Genomic DNA, 17697 nt, shown 5'->3' with positions numbered 1-17697 from the left:
GGGGGGTTCAGAGATAGTTTAAAACGGTCAGTCATCGAGTGAATGCACTGCTGTGACACTTTGATACTCATTACGGGCTGTGCGTTTCTTTGTTTTTGAATAGGATGACACAGTGAAATTGAATTATATAATAATATCTAAACCGATGTTTAATGCAGCCTGACTCAATAAAACACAAACCTAAAGTCCTAATTTCTGTCCGCTTTAGAACAAAGGCTCATATAAAATAAGGGGACTTTTCATGAGAATTTAGAAAAAGTGCATGAATTATTGTTGAAGTATTAAAGTGTCATATTGAGTTAAGCTTGGCTCAAGCACTACACGGTTTTACACTTTTTATCCTCACCGTTGTATTTATTCAACTGTATTTATGTAATTGATTATTTCAGACATTTGGCCCTGCAGCTTAACAACCACAGCTGAGCACAAGCCCGCATGGAGGGGGAGATAAAAAGAAAAGAAAAATGAACAAAAGATACAAGACTCCTGACTTTTCTCAAGTAGTATGCAAGCTGAGTGTCGGCTTCGCCATGGCAACAGTGCCAAATGTCCTAAAGTAACCTCCCCAGCTCCCCCTTTCTAGCTCTGCATGTGGATGTCTAATTGCTTGCAGGCATCTGTATAAAGTTGTTAAACTTTGGCCCAGTAAGGGGGATTCTGTGTGTGTGTGTGTGTGTGTGTGTGTGTGTGTGTGTGTGTGTGTGTGTGTGTGTGTGTGTGTGTGTGTGAGGGAGGGAGGGGTTGTTCAGTCTGGTCACATGGACTACAGGCATGTGAAACTGCCAGACATCTGTCCACACAGTCAGATTATATGGCCTGCCGGGTCCGACTGAGATGCCACTACAAACTTTTAGCACAACCTATGATATCACACTGTAATAAAGCAGTTACCACTATAACAACTGCTTTAATTGCTGTTTAATGGTAACTAACAATTTTTTACTTTTATCAATAACAGGAGCCCATAATTTCTGTATAATTTCCTAAATGCCTTTTTTGTCTTGCCTTTCACTCTCCACGCCGCTGTCTTCGGCCAAAAAGTCACGTCCTGAGATCGATAATGTTGTCAGACACTTTTAGTTACAATCTGAGCTTGTCAGTACCACAAAAAAACTTTAAAAAAATATCACTTTATATCACAGCAAGGCTCTACAATCGCCCTATTAGATTACTTTATAGCTCGGTTTGTACCGGCTCGTCAACGCGATCGCACTCAATACTGGACCAAATTCAAAGATTTTTGGTCACATCAGTGTATTAGACATAAAAGCATGGGGAAATAGGGCCCATTTTGGAAAGGAAAAAAAAGCTAGTTACCCCTTTAAGTGTTGTTTTGAGAGTAAATTGTGCAGAAAAAGAGCATTCTTTTTGCTGTTGCTGTTTTAGTCTTTTCTTTTTATGTCAATCCCTAATTGCAGGTATTTACATTACAAGTTATCAGTTTTATCACTTGTCCTGCAACATCATGTATATATACACAGATATATGACCGTATGTCTAACCAAAGGACTTAAAAAAAAATTAATAAGCTAAATTATAGAAAGAGCCGTCTTTTTTTAAAGACTATTTTTGGGGCCTTTCCCTTTATTACAGTAGATAGACATGAAAGGGGGAGAGAGATGGGGGATGACACGCAGCAAAGGGCCGCAGGTCGGATTCAAACCCACACTGCTGCAGGTCTTAGCCAACATAGGGGGAACGTTCTTGCTGGGGGGGGGTTTAGAGGCCGCCCCAGAAAGAGCATTCTAATGTAACAAAGTGACGGGTTGCTACTGGCTGCAGGATTCAGTAAGAGGGAAAAACAACTGTTTGACTATGCAGGGGCCAGTGTGTGCCGGTGACAAATGTAACTAGGATAAAAGCACAGCCGGAGGTCAGTGGCAAGGCTGGAGCATCCCGCCGCTGTTTACTGCGCCCTGCCATGTGCTTATAAATAGCTAGGGCTATTTTTTTTGTTTTTACCACTGATCAATGTATATTTAAACTTTGTTGGCATACATGCCGGGGCTCACAGACTCAACTGATGACGGAGACTGCATCCTAAGAATATTTGATTGCCAGGAGTAACCGTGTCAAAGGGAAGTTCCATTTAGCGTGGGACTATTTCTGTTCATATATTAACGGCTTGTGGGGATAAGGTGTTACCAGGGGCGATTCCAGTTTTTTTTAAGTGGGTTCGCACAGGGTGGGACCAATAATCTCTGAGGGGGGGGGGGGCATTTTATCAGACTACAGCAGAGGAACTCTGCTTAGAAATGTAGAACAATTGGATAAGATAGAACATATTGCAATGAAATCATATTTGGGGGGTGGGGAGGTGTTACTGCATCAAAAATGGCTTTCCTCTCTAGAAACTAGTGCTCTTTTTTAACACCCAAAAACATAATGACAATAATCCAAAATGAAAGCTTCCAGTTTGTGTTTTACTGAGTTTTTCTGACTAAAGTCAATCTGAAGTGTGTTGGACAGAGTCAATGGTTAAAGTTAGAAAGAAAGGAGATGGGTGACGTGGAGTTGCTTCGGTGTAGTCTGATTGATAATGTAAGGAAGAAGTAGAATGGATGGATTTGTGCAGTGAGCAGCTATAACTGACTCCAGGGAGCAGACAGAGGTCAGTGCAAGTGGAGAAGCAGCAGAGCGTGCTCAGATCAAGCTTGATCACAAAGGCCCCAACATGCACTGGGGCCCCAGATACTGTCAACACAGCTGTCCTTTTCAGTGAGCATTAACGGGAAAATCCTATTTTAAAACAGAATTCACGTGTTATTTCTGTTATTCAGGAGGCTATAGTTGAGACAGTTGTCATCATGAAACGTTACCCACACTGCACACTAGACATTTAAAGTGGAGACTTTAGCTTGAAAACAAATGTCTAGTGGACTCATCACTACCCTGATGAATGACATGGTAGTACATAGACACAGCCCATACTGCAAGAAATACACACTAACATTTCTCTAGTCTGGTCCCAACTTTTTTTCTTCTCATTTCTAATTTCGTTTTATCTTGATGTTATTTTGATGTTTTACGATACAACTTTAAAGTCAGTTTACACACAAATTCATTTTGTGTTCCTGAGCAGCTCCTCTCGTTCTAAAACTCCACCGGGAACCTTTAATTGAAAACCCAGATGAATGGCAATGGGTTTTATACTTTGTCACTACCCGATGTGAGTCGAGTGCAGATGTGAATAACGCATGCGTCACTTAAGGACAAGTAGCATACAAGATGCTAACGAGAGACTTCTGTAATGGTGATACAGTCAAAATGGACCTACTTAACCATGTTGGTTCACTGCTGGCTACAAGTTAGCATCAAACACAACAAAGGCTGGCGTGTTGAGCTAACGTTAGCAGCCAAACAACCACAGATAGGTCAAACATTTTTGAAATGATTTCCATCTTCTGTCATTGTTTGTAATGAGAAAAAGTTTCTTATTTTATGGATTACACAAATGTCAGTATGACACGTTTTGCAGTAAACCGTTTAAATCTGAGCATGCGCAACTCGATTTCTGCAAATCTGCACTCGACTCACATCGGGGAGTGACACACTTCTAGGATTGCATTCATCTGAACAAAGACAGGATTCAAAATGTCATTACAACACCAAACAACTCATTGTGATGTTTTTTCCCACTGTAACAATTCAAACAAGTGACCTGAAGCCCAACAACGAAGTGTCATGGCTGACTTTCAAAGGTATAGCACACTTTCCAGTCTGTCGCATGACAAATACCTAATACCCAGCGTGGCATTAACTCAAGGCACATATTTTGAGTCCACATCCTCTGAGGATCGGCCACGTTTTGTCCTTTGATAGCACCATATAAAAATCTGAGGTATTATTAAAATGTATACTTAATGTATACTTTATTAATCCCGCAAGGGGAAATTACAATTTACACTGTTGTTTTTAAACACAGGCCTGAATTACACACACATGCCCAGTACCTATACATGCACTAATGGAGAGATGTCGGGGGGGCAGCCCATGGAAAGTTGGGGGTTAGGTGCCTTGCTCAAGAGCACCTTGGCAGTGCCCGCCATACTTTGGTCCATACGGGGACTTGAACCCCAACCAGAATGTCAGAGTGAGGGGGCTGCCCATGGAAAGGCGCCCAGAGCAGTAATTGAGCCAAGGTGCTCATTTTCACAGCTATTGTGCGTTGGGCTTGACATTATCTTTGATGCTAAACACTAGAGATCAGTCTGGAGATCAGTACTACAACTACTGTGAATATGAGTTTCACTCACCTCCAGTCATCATCATCTAACTCAAATCTAATAATGAAGAGATGCACAGAGCTTTTGTTTCTATTCAAATGTTCTAGCTTCTCTTCTATGTGATATGTAAACATGAAAAACGGACTGATGACCAACTTCTGCACTGCATCCCTTTCTTTCTTTGTGCACACTCAACTGAAAAATAAGAAAAACAGGAAGAGGTCAAGTGAAGCATGTACAGCTGCACATACTTGGGCAGAGAAGGTTAAGAGCAAGGCCAAAGTGTGGCTAGCCATGTAGAGCCACACAAAGAGAAAAACTGTTTGGAATGACCTACATTAGCAGCGCTCAGAGCCTTGCCAACATGTATCCCATAGGCCTTGGCAGTTGGCTTCAGCAGACATGGACAAGAGGAGGAGGAGGGAGGAGGAGAAGGGGTGGAACAGAGGGGGAGAACAGTGAGCGTGAGACTGAGAGAGAGAGAGAGAGAGAGAGATCTTGGTAGTGGGTGAGTGGGACTCTCAAAGTGCTGATTAAGTGTGTGTTTTGGGCAAACAACAGAATACACAGAAATGGAAAATGGGCTACACTCCAGTTCAGCAGAGACGCAGACAGCACTAAGATCAAAGTTCAGCTATATTCTGTGTGCACAACAAGATAAAACTGTAAAATCACACAGACACACACACACACACAGACACAAACACAGGCAGGCGCACGCACGCACACACACAGACACCGACAGAAACACAGGCAGGCGCATGCATGCACACATAGACATAGACACACACACACACACACACAGACACAGGCAGGCGCATGCATGCACACATAGACATAGACACACACACACACACACACACAGACACAGGCAGGCGCATGCATGCACACACAGACATAGACACACACACACACACAGACACAGGCAGGCGCATGCATGCAGACACAGACACAGACATACACACACACACACACACACACAGGGCAGGCTGCCAGCTTATTAATTTGAGTTACAGGTTGTTGCCAGAGTTTATCATGTGAATGAACATCATGAGCCAACATGTACAGACTCAAAAGTAGGCAGCCTTGAGGTTCTTAGAAACTCAGAACATTTCCAAGGGAAGCTGCAGAGTTGATCCACAGGAAGAAAAAGAAAAAATATTTTCAACATCACCTTTTACCACTACTTTCTTTGTAATTTGAGCTTGCCAATGGCCAGAACCAGAGAGACTGAAAGTCTTACAGCTGCATCAACAGCAACAGAGAAGAAAACAGAAGAAGAGCATGTTTCCCCAAGAATTTGTCCAGCAATAGTGTTCCAGGTTCTAACTTCCAGTTCTGGTCCCATTTCTTTTACATGGAGGAATTTTCAGCCCCACCAACTATAGCTATCTCTCTTATTTATTGCATTCCTTGGTGTTCAGTAAAATGATACATTTTCATTTGCTGTCAAAGAAGAACAGTCATGTCACTGCAACAAGACTGGAATGTGCAACAATTTCCTCTCCAATAACAAAACTGGGGAACCACAGACACACAGTGGCATTCTTAATTTCATCCTCTACATACTAGAAGCAGATATGCTTAAAATATGTTGGTATGTAACCCAAAATTTGCCTAAAAAAAACTATTACTACTAAATTTTGTTAATCAGTCCTAAAGTCATCCAAAAGAACCAAATTCCCAAATTTGCAAACATTACAGGCAAAACAAATAATGCCACAAAGGACCACTTAGATAATTTAAGTTTACATTAATAATCATTTCATTCAATTATTTACTATGCTTTTCAGAGATGGACACATCAAAAGATATACTGTTAATACATACACTGGCTTGAGAAAGTTTGCACCCCCATGCTAAAGTTGATTAAAAAGAGGAATAAAAAAAACAACTTTTGGAAATTGATCTTAATGCCTTACTCAAAAAAAAATAGTAAAATCCAACCTTTTAAGGACACCAATTTTCTTTGTGAATGAATAATGTACTGTAAAAAATAAATGTTCTTTCTTAAAATACAGGGGCATAAGTATACACCCCCCCCCTATGTCAAAATACAGGGGCATAAGTATACACCCCCCCCCCCCCCCTATGTCAAAATACAGGGGCCATAGGTATACACCCCTATGTAAAATTCCTATAGAAGCAGGCAGATTTTTTTATTTTTAAAGGCCTTTATCAGGAGACTATGCATCCTGATAAAGTTCCCTTGGCCTTTGGATTGAAAATAGCCCCCCCATCATCACATACCCTTCACCATACCTAGAGATAGGCATGGGGAACTTTCCATAAGATCATCTCTCATTGCAAATCAGACAAGATATTAAGATAACTGAAATAACATCATGCCTTTCTCTATGTATAACAATTAGCCTCTGTTTTAAACCATATTGAGGGCCAGCAATGGTCATGTACAGTACAAATATGTTTAACACACAAATCTGAATAAACAGAGCAAATTATTACAATTACATAATCCCAGTGTTTTAACATTACAGGCTCATGACTGAAATGTTGTAATTTGTTGTTGTTGTGTGTTTGGTGCAGACGACTGCTTACTTGTGGTCTACTATGGTGATTCTGGAGTCTGGTATCCCCAACACGGCACAGCTGTTGAGAAGTTCCTGTTTACGCTGAGCTCCTTGCTTGTAGTAGTTTCCTGTACAATATTTGGAGGACAAATTAGGCTATAGATGTACCGTAATGAATGGAAAATCTGTCTTAATTCTGTCTAGATGAGATCGGAAAACATTTGAAATGATTTTTGAATATAATCTGTTCTTTAGCTATGTAATACTGGTTCTCCAACATCATTTAAGTTAGATATTTACTCGCACTACAATGCATTCACTTTCTAAAGATTATATTTGTACTTCAATGCTTCTACGTAGCTTGTAGTTTATCATGCAAAATGTCCTTCCTATATTAGATATAGTTCCATACAAATGAGGGTTATTGACCATGGATTCCAAAAAGTAGTGTAAAACTAGTGGTAGGGTGGTGGTAGTGAAATACATTTTTAAAAAAGTGTTGAAAATGTCCAATCTTGAAAAAAGGGTAACCAAAAAAAAAAAGTGTTATTCTTTTTGACTCTGGAGGAAAACACAAGGGTAAAAAATGTAATTAGATTTTTTAAATGTATACTGCGTATACAGTGGGGAAATTACAATCTACACTCTGTTTGTTAGTAATCAATACACACAGGTCTGAAATACACACACATGCTTAGGACTTATTCATGCACAAATGGAGAGATGGCAGAGTGAGTGGTCTTGAGTGGGGGGGCAGTGCCTTGCTCAAGGAAACCCGGCAGTGCCCAGGCTTCTCGTCAGCTACCAGTCCACACTCCCTACTTTGTTCAGTACGGGGACTTGAACCGACAACCCTCCGGTTCCCAGCCCACCCCCCTATGGACTGAGCTGCTGCCACCCTAACCACGAAATTAGAACTACTAGCTAAAGTTGGTTAGCAGCCAGCTACATTATTAATAATCATATCTCTATGGGTATAATCTTACATAGACTCATTTACGTTGCGTGTGAATACAAAAGCGTGCTGCGCCATACCTTCAGATAAACACAGCAAATGAACGCTGGCATTTAATTCAACGAGTCGTAGAATCGTTGGAGCGAAGAACATGCACTCATCATCCGGATGCGCAGTGACAATCAGAGCTCTGAGAGCAGCGCTGCTTGTTGAACCGTTCAATAGATGTCTCAATGACGTCCCCAAACTTCGACGATGTCGATAGTAAATGCATTTTATCCAAATAATATAGCATAAAACTATGGAGACAATCAGGTAAACACTCATTATTTTGACCGTTACCGTAAACAATCCGTGTAAAGACAAAAGTCTAACATGCAAAAAGGTTCCACGTGGGAAAAACAACAACATATACAGTCTGTCTGATACATCGACCGTCAATCCCTCTTTTAAAAACTACAATAAGTATAATTATTAAGTCCAACAAATACATATTTGCTTACTTTTAAACCCACAATAGTACGTTTTACTCATATACATTCACTGTCGCTTTCTCAGTTTGTACGCGTTAAAATTACCTTCGTAGGAGAACAAATACATTAATATGATACAGAACACGTTTCTGGTGTATTTTAATAAAGAGGACCTTGGAAATGTGGAAGAAAGTTTTAGAAATAAAGCAAAATGGGTGTTTCTGAAAAGTGAAAATTACAAACACCAGAAACGTTACCGTGTTTGAGGGGAAGATTTAGCTGTCACACCGCATCATCCTTACAGGTGTATACAAACACAAATTCAAAATGTTGCGTATTCATCTTAAAAGTAACATACGACCAATTATTTTATAAATATGTAGATTTTAGTTTTTTTTCATTGTACTTACACATTTTTGTTGAATTTCGGAACCCCTGTGGATTCAACCAAGTAGGGACAATTTATTTTACCCTGTCAGGACATCGACCGACAAATGCGGCGCAGCCTTCGGTCTGCCCAGTCGCCCACAGCTCTTAACCCGCGGATTTACGATCAACAATTGACACATATTTCTGCCCAGGGATACCTTTCTTTTCCCTTGGTATATTTTCTAAATATGAGGTGAGTACATACCGATAATACGCAGCAAAACAACATGTTTTATTAGTACGCAATTTAAGCGCCCGGTCTACGATGAAAATCTGCCTTGCAAGATGGCGACGTGGAATTCAAAGGTGAAATACAGGCTAACTTAGCTAGCTAGCGACAACAACAACAACAACAACATCTTAAGCGTTGTGTTACTACCTTGGAGTGCTAAAGTAGCATATACTTTTAAGAGGACGTCTGTTGTGGGTGTTTTTTAGTTCTTTTGCGGAAAAAGCTTACTGTTGTGGAAATATACCCATCCCCCAAGATATGCTACAAATGCAATTGCGTTGATATGACAGTATGTTGTTAAGGGACAACAATAACAACACAGAGCAATGTATTTCTCACTGCCAGGCCGTGTATGAGGCCCTGGCGTTCACCATGGCTGCTATGTATACATGGAAATCATCAGACCCCCTTGCAAATGCTTTCTAAAATTACTGTACTAAGCACTTTACCGTGAAACATGGTAACCTAAGTCATTGTTGTTCCCTGACACTGTAGCCTTTACTCTCAAAATTCCTTAACCTACTTTAGAAAATGCTGATTTAAAACGGGAAATTGGTATGATAGAGGTAAGGGAACACCCAGGAGCGAATACTGTACCTATAGTTTCTTTAATGATTACCATCATGGATTTCTTCGCGAGTTACACAAGCAGGCACACAACTAAGAAACAATGAATGGATAGTCAGGTCACTTACCAGAACCGCAACAGCTGGTTCTGATGGTAAGCATATAAATATTATCCTTGCTTTACATAATAAATTGATTCAGGGATGTCATGTCCTGCTAAACAGCTGTGACACAGGTGGGAGCACAGAGGAACAAATAAAAGGGTTTATAAAGGAGACCTCACTTGATGTATGACTAAATCATCCCTTGCAGCATCAGTGGAACATTTCAAGTTTCCTGTTTTATTCATTTTCAGCCATACTGGTTAATATTTTTTTTTAATTCAGTAACGTTAATGTTGTCAATTTCAGTTATTGTTTTGGTATATCAACTCAAATCAGGCTAGAAAAAAAAGATGTAGGATTAAATTGAATCAAGTTTAGAAAAAACAGAACAGTAAAAGTAAAACTAAAACGTAACCAGCCTTTCTACTGCTTTTGTGTCCTTTAAAAAAAAGGAATGGGAAAAAAAAACCTGATGTTTCCTTTTTTTTATAAGACACTGAGGATAATTTTAGTATAAGTTCAAAAATCGTGAAAGTGGATCTCAAATGATGGCACCCACCAACTATGTGGCATGCGGATTGAAATAAAATAACAGCTTCCCACAGTGGTTATGCTGGCAACGGTTGTAGCTTTGCCATCCCCGATCTTAGCATCGTGATGACTTGGCGTGGTGGCCACGCTGTTAATCTTGCAGACTAGGAACAAAAATGCTAGAGCCAGCAGAACACAGCTTTATATCTTTCATCCATATAAAGAAGGAAGAAATTAGGTTTGGTGGCATGTTTTTTTTTGTTGACACTAAATAATAATAGTAATTATAATCTGTTGTGCTCTACAATGGTCATCGCGATATCAGTATAATAAACCAAGAAACCCATCGCAAAAGACACTCTTACATTTGTTTGTGTTAGTTGAAAGGAAATGAGTAGGAAACTGCACTTATTTGTCATTTTTTTCAGTGGTGCCTTTTATAGTTCATTCAATGTTTGATTTGTTCAATAAAAGAAAGCTGGGAATTATTTTCTATTATTTGTTTTACATCCAACACGCAATTTGTTGTATTTAAGCAGAATACTTAAAGCAGCAGAACTGAGTACACTTTAATATCTGTTTATTGTAAGTAATATACTTACTGTGATATATTTAACAACGTTATCGCATATTTTACTCATATAGTGCAGCCCTAATAATCAGAGCCAACACAAAATCTATGTGATTGTTCAGTTGAAAAATACGATGTGGAAATGCTCTCTGTCCTGTTCTCTGTGCGTTGCTTAAATGCTCCTGGCCAACATGACTTTGCAGCTAAAAAAACCCCGATCATTTCCATTCAACTAACTTTTTTCTTCAAATGCAAGTGATTGGTTAATCTTGGATAATATTAGATAACAATAGAATGGTCTTCAGAAGACGTAATAGTGAGTGGAAAGTTGGCTCATCTGCTTGTGTAATTAATGGCTGGCATGATGTTGTGTATGTTTAGAGACGGCACCTTTTTCACCATAGCTGCACAGCAGAAGTTAATTAACATCACTATCTAAAAATAATTCAACTATGAAATGACACACCCTGTCAGTCTCTTTTTAATAAACAACAGATTGTACAAGAGATGGAATTGGGTGGCAAATATAAAAAGCATAGAATAATTATATGTCTGTCTAACCATAACCCAGTCTTGTGATTAAAGGGTGATCTGTGCTACCTTCTGAGCCACAGCCACCCCAAATAATGTAGCTAAACTTGTATCTTTAAAATACTAATGGTAGGGGATTCGTCAACGGTTTCTACATGTTCCCTTTGAAAACCATAATCTTTTTTTCATGAGAATTTTGATAAGAAGAACATTTCATTTGCAAATATTTTGTTCTATACGTTGTAATCAACATGAGGGATTAATTCAATAAATCTGTTAAATTCCTACTGGCAATGTTTTTGCTGACCGTTTCTGCAATTGTTTTCAACAATACCCGCTGTCTCAGTATGATTAAGGCAGGATTAGGTTCAGGCAACTCAATCGACTCAGTTAACCCTTATGTGGTCTCCCGTCAACCATGATCTCGTCCTTCCGGGCCAAAATAAAATAAACCTTTTTTTGACGTTTGTTGGGGTTGTTTTATGTTTTTGGCACTTTTTTTGAATTTGAAAAAAGGCTGAAATTACTTATTTAGCAAATAGATCAGAGGATGTTGATGGATAATCCCAGACTAGTTTTTGTCAGAGTTTAGTTGGGATGCTGTTTTAAAACCATTTAAACAAATACTATAAAAATAAGATTAAACACTTGCAGAACAAACTCTGAAAACAGGTAAAATTTGACCAGAGGACGATGAATGTTTGATGGATGGAGGGAATTTAACTCTGAATAAACCTGTATTTATGTCGGTTTGAGCGTATAGTGCAGCTCTACATTTCTATTTCAGAGAGCTGTAAAGAACAGAAAAATCAAGGCTGATAACAAATTCATCAGTCAAATGAAGTTAACCTAGTTATCCGTTTATCCGAAGAACAGGTCCCTGTTCTTTCCGGTGTTTTTCCAGAGCTGCAGCTACACAGCCCAAAGTATTTATGTACCAGTTGTACCAAGATCATCCTTGCAATTTTTGTTTAAAATCCTCGATTTAGATCCCCGTCCCTGCAAGGTAAAGTAAGAGCTAAGAGGGGTGTATTTTGATTTGATTCTAACTTGTCAACAAGACGTGATATTAGTCACGTCTTGTGGTTTATACTTCCATTAAGATTTGTGTCTCTCTCTCTTGTTGTTTGTAGTGTTTATGTAGTGCATACTAACTTGATACCACACACTACGCTGAATAGACCTCACATCATAGCTTACCTCCAGATCTGCACTCTCTGTCTCATGCCGCAGTAGCAATGATGTATTTCTCTGGCAATACTATCCAATATTGTCGAGTTAACATTGTATGATTTAATCTTAACTGTCTGTTTCTCTTTCTTAGATTGTTCCTCATGCAGAAATATATTTAAGAGGCTTTGATTTATTCATCTCAGTGTCTAAAATGTGACTTTAAAAAAGAATGTATGTTTCTGTCTTGGTGCAGGTGGTTCGTGTATCCAAACATGGTGTAGTTAACATCTGTGAAGCATCAGCAGCCCGCTAGCACTGAGCCAGGATGTCCAGTAGCTCGGGCTACCCGCCCAGCCAGGGCAGCTTCAGCAGTGAGCAGAGCCGGTACCCACCACATTCTGTCCAGTACACCTTCACTGGCACACGCCACCAACAGGTAAAACCTTCCTTCTGCATTGTTGTACTTGAGCTAACAGTCGTGTTTGTCTTTGTCAGAATTAGGCCAGCAATCTCAACACTGTAGGCTTTTACATGTTGCCTTTTACTCCGAGACATTGTAGGTTAATACATAACTCCACTTTAATGAGTAACAATAATAATACATTAATATAGAACGTTTACCAAGTGCTGTACAGAAAATGTAGTGAGAAACAGCTTCAGCTTGGATCCTGAAATCTGAATCAAGACTTTGCGACTGCTGAGTCTAGTGTCCTAGTGTCTAGGATTTAATTCAAGTTAATAATTTGTCATTATTTTGTAGGAAGTTGGAACCCATCCTGACAAAAGATTCAAGTCAGATTTTCTAATAAAATATTTTGGACTCCGCTCTGAGCTTGGTTGGTTAGGTTCAGACTTAAAATTCAGGTCTGCATGGGCAATTGTTGATGTTTGCTTGGATGAAGAGTTTGTTTCAGGAAAGTACAATTACAAAATTTTAAGCTAATGGGACTAACCACAGTTTAGTTGTGAACATGTTGTGTGGCGGTCACCTCAAAAGTTCAGAGATATTTGTCAAACTAAGGCTTCGGGCTGCACCCTAAAGGTGTTGGCTGTTAATCTGACTAGTTAACCCGCTGACCTCTTCACAACTGATTTGTAGCTACACACACAGTCGAAAGTGGCAACTCCGCCTAGCTCGCCAGGTTTGGTGAGGCTTCAGCCTAATGGTCCTCGATTACTCAAACCCAACTGCAGCAGGGACCGCATATTCAGTCGACAACCTTGGGAAATGTAGCTGATTGATTTTGACATATAGCTAGTTCACGTTACACTACTTCAGCCACAATTCTCCCAAAGAGTTTGCAACTTTATACAAGATGCAAGCCAAGGGGCTCGTCAATGCCTCACAACTTCTTTTCAACTGCATTTCAGAGAGGTGGACATTTGGGCACTTTCCCCACTGTTGGGGGTCTGTGCTCATACCACTGTTCTCATAGGGAATGAGTTGAACGGCTCCGTTTAACCCTTTTAAACACAAGGTCAACCCTGCTATAACCTTGGTTGAGCCCAACAAAGTTGTTGTTGCACCTAGAGGACACAGCTTATAAGTAGTAATGACATGTGACCACACTGATTTTTCACCCATTTTCTTTTCTTATTCTTGGTTTAATTGCTGCAAAACAGATCTCAATGTGATGTCTTATACTATGTGTTGTACCCGAGTGAATCGGCTGAAAGTGAACCGCAACTTTAAGACTCCTGATTACAAGACAGTATGTTGTGTCATGTAAACAGTGCAGCAATCATCTGACTTTGAAAGTCGTTTAGTTTGAACTTGGCATTACTGTGGTGGCATTATTATTGGTGTAAATAGTTTCTATTGACTCTAGTTTATTACAATTTCAACTTTAATAATACACTCATTTCATTAGTTGCACTTTCCAGTTGCATGTTGATTTGGCTGTTGTGCATATTGGATGATGTTTGGTAGCCATTTTGGATGACATACTTAGAAGCTTCCTTTCACAGAAAAATGTCAGAGGTTCATTTCTAAGCATTTGGTTGTTTGCTTAAATCTGGGACAAAACTGGAGTTATGAAATGTTTCCTGTAACTGCATTTGCTTGTTCAGGTTTGTTTGGTCACACTGTGCTGATAACATGGATGTGTTCTTCACCCAGTAGCTTTTTTTTTTAAAAGGCTTTGGAATATTTTAATCAATTTGCTGGACATCAGAAAAAAAATATAATAATAGATAGATAGATAGATACTTTATTAATCTTAAAGGAAATTTTAGGAGTACTGCTACTGCTTTCAATAATTTAAGTGTGCTCTGACTAGATGTTTGAAAGAGGAACAAAGGCTGGCTCGGCTGTGGGGCAAGACAGTGTACTTTTATGTATATTTATTTCTTTTATCTGTCTGGTAAGCTCAGACTTGATATTGTGGTAGTCTGTTCTTTTTCTAAGCTATATGGGCATCTCTTCCTGATAGTTATATAAATAGTTAGTTTTAATATAGTGTAGTAGTATAGTACTTAATAAAGTTAGTTATAATTATTATAAATATCAAGTGAATGTACAGAAGAATTTGCAGTTTTAGCAAGAAAAGTTCACACTTTCCAGCGTGTTTATGATGTCAAACGTGACAACAACACACAACAAAAGTCCCCAGCTGGACTTATTGGGGACATAGCTATTACATGGTGAGTGTCTAAATTCCTAGGCCACCGGGATGCCCCCTCAGACATCTTTTAGCAAGCAATTACCTTACATAATTAGTGTAGATACTGGTACGAGTTGAAAGAAAAAACACTTGATGTCAGAATAATGCTTCAGGTCACAGTTACTTCTGCAAAGCTTAGCTGTAGCAAGCTACATTGATATAAACATATCTGATGCATATGATGGATGTGTTGCCCTGTGTACACAGGGCTTTGCCTGTCTGTAAGTACGATTTGATTGCTGCATCTGTAAAGTGCTTTGTTATAGTAGCTATGCAAGAACTCTTCTTTGGTTAGCTGACCTGTCCATTGCTTTACACCAAGAATGGCTCCTCTTTCATACTGTTTCAGACCTTGATCAGATTGCTTTATAGATTTGTCTTTGTTGTGTACCTCTTGCCTTCAGGATTTCGCCATCCCTGACTATCGAAATCACATGCAAGATCCACAGGGTCGGAGAAGACCATCTTTACTGTCTGAATTCCACCCTGGAACGGAAAGGTAAGACTCCACTTTAAATTCTTTTAAAATCTTAGACTATTGCAGAATAGTTTTCTTTTTGCAATCAGTCAGGGATGCCATGGATATCCCCAGATTACCGTTTTTGGACTCATCTATTTAGACCACTAGATGTAGCTTTTGATCTGTAAATTTCTTGTTTACTTTTGTTCTTTAGGCCTCCTGAGAGACGCCATGGTTACGAACAGCAGTTTCACTCCATCTCATCCCAGTCTGAACATGAGGCTTTGGATTCTAAACGTCCTCGCATGGAGACTGTTGCTGAGGCCCACATCACCCGCACGCCTCCTACTGCTGGGGGTATTGTCCTGCCCATGAACCACACAGGACAGGACAGTCTAAGAGCCACTGTGGACTTCAAAAAGGTGGGTCCTGTTCTTCTTCACGTACTTTTGAAAACCAAGTTGGGTTTTTATCCTTGCAGAGACAAACTGTATTACAAAAGCCGTCTTCACGTATGAACTCTGGATTAAGTCCGAGGAATTAGGTCCCGACATACTGTAGTCTGGAATTTTCCTTTCACACATCCAGCACACAACGGGAGATCTTCCATGTCCGATGTGTTATCGCTTACTGGAAAAACTGGTTTCAGCTAGGGGCGGAGCCCGGTTCATCAGTTGGCCATAAAACCGAGTCTCTTTCCATTCTTTAAACCGTAACTTTAAATCTTCGGCAAAAGCCTTTACAAGTTTACCTGGAAACATCAAGTAAGTCTGATTCCCTCTGCTGTTGTTTTCCCACCTAGAGCCTAACGTTTGCTATAATAGCTGATATTGTTATAGCTTGTCACAGCGGACCTCTGCAAAACGTCATTTTTATGTGAAAAAACAACGGCAGAGAGAAACTGACTTATTTAAACATACTTTCTGTTTGGGAGTTCCAGTTGAACTCATTATGACGCTATATTGTATTTTATTTTATTTTTTATTTAACCTTTATTTAACCAGGAAGTCCCTTGAGATTGAAATCTCTTTTCCGAGGCAGACCTGGCCTACCAGTTACAGCTGTGTGCGGTTGCCAGGCATTGGATACAGTCGGTCCAAAAGATTGACTTTTGCTCCAGATCACATTCATGCTCTTCCCTGTCACGCTTCCCCGTGTCATGTCACATGTTGTGTGACATGACAAGTGTCCCTAACCTAAGTGATATCCTTATCCTGAAATCAGAACTCGATTCAATGGCCAAGTATATTTATATACACAAAGAATTTGACTTAGGTGTTAGGTAGGTGTTAGGCCTATAATAATTACGAAAGATTATAATTAATTTTAGGCCTCAATGTTATAAAGGAACACATGAGATTAATTGTTTTGTTTTTTGTTCAATTATGAAATTCACTGATATTGGTATAAACTTTTAAATGTCTAGTATTGTGACATTCCTAGTCAGTATGTGTTTGTGTATTCTGTTAGAAAGAGATACAGTCACAATCAAAGGTAGGACCTTTTTAGACACAATTTGAATTTTGAAGTTTGCAGAATATGACTATGGGACTGGATAGAATCATTTTGCTTTTGTACAGATTTTGAGCTGTGGTCTTTTACAAACTCAATGAACCTTTTTTTTTTGCCAGGAATCTCAGTTTAATGTCAAACTGGAGTCCCAGTCCTCAGTAGGTCCTACACTACACTTGGGCAGTGAGCAGGATGCCTCTCCTTCCAAACTATCCAAGGAGGAGCTGATCCAGAGTATGGACCGTGTGGACAGAGAGATTGCTAAAGTGGAGCAGCAGATCTTCAAACTGAAGAAAAAGCAGGTTGGTTACTGAGTAAAACCTTTTAAAAAAAACAATGGCTTTTGTGTTTTGAAAACTTGACACAAGTAATAATTCCGCTTGCCATTTTGATAAAGCAAGCAATCACCCATGAGGGACTAAAGTGACGAGTTGAAGTGATGTTGAACCTCAAATGGCTTGTTGCTTTTATAAAATCATTTATAATTATCCACTAAGTGAAAGTTGTAAATTGTCTTGTCCATTCATATTTAGTATAATAATTCAGTTTTCAAAGAACAGTTTTGACAGTGACTGTACCTGCAAGGGATTTTGCCTACACTGCCATTGTTGTGTTCAGGTCAGGTGGGATAAAAATATTTGTGCAGCAGCTGTTCAAGTTATCATTCCGGATACAATTTAAATAGAGATATTGGTAGATTGACATAGACACTCAGAAGTGAAGCATCTGGTTGGTGTGA

At 39.4% G+C, this 17697-nt stretch overlaps 2 protein-coding genes across 6 annotated transcripts in view; one reads left to right on the top strand and one right to left on the bottom strand.

The window, feature by feature from the left end:
- The window catches only part of pigl (phosphatidylinositol glycan anchor biosynthesis, class L), a 14796-nt gene extending 5144 nt beyond the window's left edge, over positions 1–9652 (bottom strand). The window contains exons 1-2 of one of the 2 annotated variants that reach the window (XM_034890092.1): positions 9542–9652; positions 6786–6885 (exon numbers count right to left, since the gene is read on the bottom strand). In XM_034890092.1, the coding sequence (XP_034745983.1) occupies positions 6786–6885; positions 9542–9575 (134 nt within the window). In that variant the 5' untranslated portion in view covers positions 9576–9652. Of the gene's footprint in view, positions 1–6785; positions 6886–7792; positions 8085–9541 lie in introns of those variants that run through there. The other variant, XM_034890091.1, reaches the window with a different exon arrangement.
- ncor1 (nuclear receptor corepressor 1) overlaps positions 8600–17697 on the top strand; it is a 54472-nt gene continuing 45374 nt past the window's right edge. For all 4 annotated transcript variants that reach the window (XM_034890078.1, XM_034890076.1, XM_034890075.1 and 1 more), the window contains exons 1-5: positions 8600–8807; positions 12577–12759; positions 15391–15485; positions 15661–15868; positions 17078–17260. In XM_034890078.1, the coding sequence (XP_034745969.1) occupies positions 12649–12759; positions 15391–15485; positions 15661–15868; positions 17078–17260 (597 nt within the window). In that variant the 5' untranslated portion in view covers positions 8600–8807; positions 12577–12648. The remainder of the gene's footprint in view (positions 8808–12576; positions 12760–15390; positions 15486–15660; positions 15869–17077; positions 17261–17697) is intronic.

This window comes from Etheostoma cragini, chromosome 13 (assembly GCF_013103735.1).
Source record: "Etheostoma cragini isolate CJK2018 chromosome 13, CSU_Ecrag_1.0, whole genome shotgun sequence".
NCBI lineage: Eukaryota > Metazoa > Chordata > Actinopteri > Perciformes > Percidae > Etheostoma > Etheostoma cragini.
This window is presented reverse-complemented; position numbering and strand designations above follow the sequence as displayed.